The sequence below is a fragment of the Volvox carteri genome (assembly GCF_000143455.1).
Source record: "Volvox carteri f. nagariensis unplaced genomic scaffold VOLCAscaffold_18, whole genome shotgun sequence".
In the NCBI taxonomy this organism is placed as follows: Eukaryota; Viridiplantae; Chlorophyta; class Chlorophyceae; order Chlamydomonadales; family Volvocaceae; genus Volvox; species Volvox carteri.
The window spans coordinates 1,609,447-1,613,312 of record NW_003307561.1 but is presented as its reverse complement, the minus strand read 5'-3'; the positions used below and the strand labels follow the sequence as shown (position 1 = coordinate 1,613,312).

The window sequence follows — 3,866 nt, the reverse complement described above, 5'->3', positions numbered from 1 at the left end:
TGGGGTCCGGGGGGGTGGGGTCCGGGGGGGTGGGGTCCGGGGGGGTGGGGTCCGGGGGAAGACGACTACTCGAGCGCCAGGAGGAGTGAGGTACGGGGAGGACGAGCCCCTGACGATACTGATGGTGGCCCCTGGAGGCGAGACTTTGTTGATTTTCGCATTTTCTTTGCCCCTGTACGACATATATTCCAGGAAGACATGTTCCAAAATAACACAAGGTAAACACACACGAAGCCATTGTTCCCCCCGTCTTTCTCTCTCCCCCTCCCCCTCCCCCCCCCTCCCCCGCCCTCCCCCCAGGTTTGATGTCAGTAGCCCAGCTGGCTTCTCTGACCTCCCTGGACTTGACTGGCTGCGTGAGCGTTACGGATGTGGGCGTTATGATGCTGGCGAGGCTGCCCGCGCTGGCACGACTGGAGTTGGCATGGTGCCTGAAAGTAGGTGGTTGGTTGGTTGGTTGGTTAGTTGGTAGTCAGTACGTGGGGTAACGCTGATGTGGCGGCTTCAGTTGCGGACTATGGCGGCCGCACAGCCCAAAGTAGTTGGGAAGCTTGGGGATGAGCACCTGCGTTATGAAGAGACAAAGGTACGGCAAAACACACCACAACGGGGGTTAGGGGGAGCTTAGAGGAATGCACAGAAGGAAAATTAGGAAATCCATTTGATGAATTTGAATTGTGAGCAGCAGGTAATGTTGTCGTTCCCTCCGCACTGTTACTGTTGTACACCCTTCCTCGCGAAAGAGCGACGAGCCGTACACACCGCGCGCCACACCTGTACGGCCGCGCAGGTCTCTAATGCTGGCCTCCGCGCTCTTGCCGTACTGCCCCGTCTCACACATCTGGGCATTTCCGGCTGCCCCTTGGTGAGCGAAGCGGGTGTGCTGGGCCTCACAGCCATTTCCTCGCTTCGCTCGATCGACTTGTCGTACTTGGGCGTCGCCCGCGCCGCCGTCACCGACGACACGCTCGCCGCCCTGGCGGCGGACCTGGACCTGACGCACGTGGCGCTAGGCGGCGGCGGCATCGCCGCCGCCGCCGCCGTACGTGTCAGTGACGCCGGCCTGGCGGCGCTGGCGGCGGGGTGTCCCCGCCTGGCGGCGTTGACGCTACTGGGGCTGCAGGACATCACAGGCGGCGGCGTGGCGGCGCTGGTGGCGGCACTGACGGCGCTGACGGCGCTGGAGTTGCGCGGCTGCGGCCCCGGCGTGACGAGAGACTGCATGGCGTCGGTGGCGGCGGCGGCGGTGGCGCGGCAGGGCTACCGCAACGGTGCCGACAGCGGCGGTGGCGGATTGCGGGAGCTGATCATGTTGTACAACCCGTCCCTGGAGCTTTCCGACGAGGACGTCGCGCGGCTGTGTGCGCTGCCGGCGCAGGCCAGCGTCACCGCCTGGCCGTCATCTGTACTGCAGTCTACCGGTGCCGACGGCGACGGCAATGGTGGCGACGGCGACGGCGACGGCGGCGGCGGCGGCGGCGGCGGAAGACTAACCTGTCTAGGCCTCGGCGGTTTCCTGGGGCTGCAGCCGCCGCCATCTCCAGGAATACTATCTGGGCCGGGGCTGGGGCCCGCCGCCCCCGGCGCCGCGGCGGCGGCGGCGGCGGCGGGCTCCGAAACTCCCGTGGGCCTTGGTCCCGCGACGTTGCGGAGCCTGGGCCGCCTCACGTGGCTCACCTCTCTGTCTTTAGTTGGATACACGAGTTCATTTTGGAGCGCTGTTGGGGCCCCTTTGGCTTCCGGAAGCAGCACTCGGACGACGGGGGATGGCAGCAGCACGTGGTGCCGTACCTTCGACGCCGCCTCATCCGTACGTTCCAGCTACAGCCGTGGCAGCAACAATGACTGCACACCTCGGGGTAGTCGTTTCGGCGGCTCATCGGCTTCGGCGGGCTTGGTGGCGGCGGCGGCGGCGGCGGCGGAGGTGGCGCCGCTGGCGTCGCTCCGTCAGCTGCAGTACCTGGACGTGTCGGGGGCCGTACAATTGGACGACGGCGCATTGGCGGCTGTAGCGCAGGCTGCCGTGGGGTTGCGGACGTTGCTACTGCCGCGGTGCACGCGAATCACAGATGCCGGGCTGGAGGCGGTGGCGGCGGCGCTTCAGGAGCTACAGGTGGTGCAGTTGCAGCTCGATTGAGGACGGGCGGAGGGGGGGGGGGGATGTACGGCATGCGCACCGTACATTACGAAAAATTTTCACTTTATAGTAAAGGCCTATTAGAAAGGCCTCATTCTGTTTGTTAGGTCGTTTCACCACCCACAGTTAAGTGATTGAGTGGTTCGCGGTGAACGCCGCCAAGTTCGTATCTTTCTCCACCTACCCCTCCAACTACCTTCTTGAGCGCCGTACACTGCTTCCCCTTGCGGCATAAACCTGTCCTGTCCTGTCCTAGTTTTCTACCGAGGGGCTGTCTTATCCCCGCAATTGCATCCACAGTTTTGCAAGTTTCCTTAAAACTCTAAAACCCTAAAACCGTCCCCCCTTCCCGCCAGCCGGTAAGGGCAGCTAAGTAGTAGCACCGGCAGTAGCAACAGCAGCAGCAACGTTAATTGATGTTGTTGTTGATTAGATAACCTCCACGTGATTACCCTCGCAACCAACCAACTCAACCAAATCCAACTAAAAACAACGGAATTGAACTAAATCCGTACCCTAATTAGGTTCTAAATTTGAGCAACTGTCACCGAATCTCGGACGCCGGCCTCTCAGCCCTCGCGCCGCTCCGGAACCTGTCCCAGCTCGTCCTCAAGAACTGCCCCGCCGTCACCGACAGCGGCGTCGCGGCACTGGCACCGCTGCGGCGGCTGGAGCTCCTTGACCTGTCGTACGCCGGCCCTAGGGTCACTGGCGCCGGCTTCGCCGCCTTTGCCGGCCGCCGCTCCGGAACCCGCCTGGCGTCGCTAACGCTGAGTTGTTGTACGGCACTAGATGACCGTGGCCTGGGTTTGCTGTGCAGCGCACTGCGTGGTTTGGCGAGGCTGGATGCGAGCAGTTGTACGGCATTGTCTGATGCGGGTGGCACTTGCCTGAGCCGCCTGTCGTTACTGACCGGTGGGTCGGGGGGGGCGAAGGGGGGGACGACACGGGGTATATGTGGTGTTGTGCGATGGGTTTTAGGGGTTTGAATATGTTTGTAAGTCTGTATGTTCATATGTCTGTATGCCTGTATTATGTGTGCATGGATGTGTGTGCCTTGCCTGTGAAGCTGATGGCTTCATGACGCAACAGAACCCTTTGTTTTCCCCTCCTTCCCGCCTTTGGCAGTAGTAGTAGTACGCATGTGTTTTGCTTGTTTTCCTTCCTCAATTGCACATATATACATGCATACATACATACATATACAGGGTTTGGCACTACTGGTAAGGCGCGACCATTGCCCCGGGAGATCCCGGGATAAATACCCATTAGTGTCAAAAGTCCTTCCGATGGTGGAAGGCATTGCGCCCCTAGTTGATGGACGGTGGTGACCTGGGACAAAGTTAACATGCGAGCCGACCAGGAATGGAGTTGGGCCGCTGTCGACCCGGCAGATTCCGTTGGGTGCTGGTGGTGGGTGCGGAACCTGAGCGATCCACTGAGAAGTTGACTAGGGAGACTGGATGAGGGTGCCCCGAAATACCGGGGAAGGCAGGGTTTCGCAGGGTAGCTGCCACGGGCGAAGATACACCCCCCTGTTTCACACATCATACATGCATACATGCATCCGCACACACAGACTGCCATGTAACCGAGTTGCTGGGCCTGGTGAAATGCACGGCGGCAGTGCAGGAAACTCAAATTCAAAAAAATGCCAGGTGCCCACTCGCCACCCGCCAGCGCCTGGCGAATTCCTCGGCACTTCACATCACACACACCCTCCCACCCT

At 61.1% G+C, this 3,866-nt stretch overlaps 1 protein-coding gene across 1 annotated transcript in view; it reads left to right on the top strand.

Annotated features, from left to right (window-relative positions):
- VOLCADRAFT_117580 (uncharacterized protein) overlaps positions 1–3,866 on the top strand; it is a gene marked incomplete at both ends in the record, with an annotated part of 7,071 nt that overhangs the window by 2,207 nt on the left and 998 nt on the right. The window contains 4 exons of the mRNA XM_002950424.1: positions 301–437; positions 791–2,113; positions 2,494–2,496; positions 2,740–3,052. Of these exons, the coding sequence (XP_002950470.1) occupies positions 301–437; positions 791–2,113; positions 2,494–2,496; positions 2,740–3,052 (1,776 nt within the window). The remainder of the gene's footprint in view (positions 1–300; positions 438–790; positions 2,114–2,493; positions 2,497–2,739; positions 3,053–3,866) is intronic.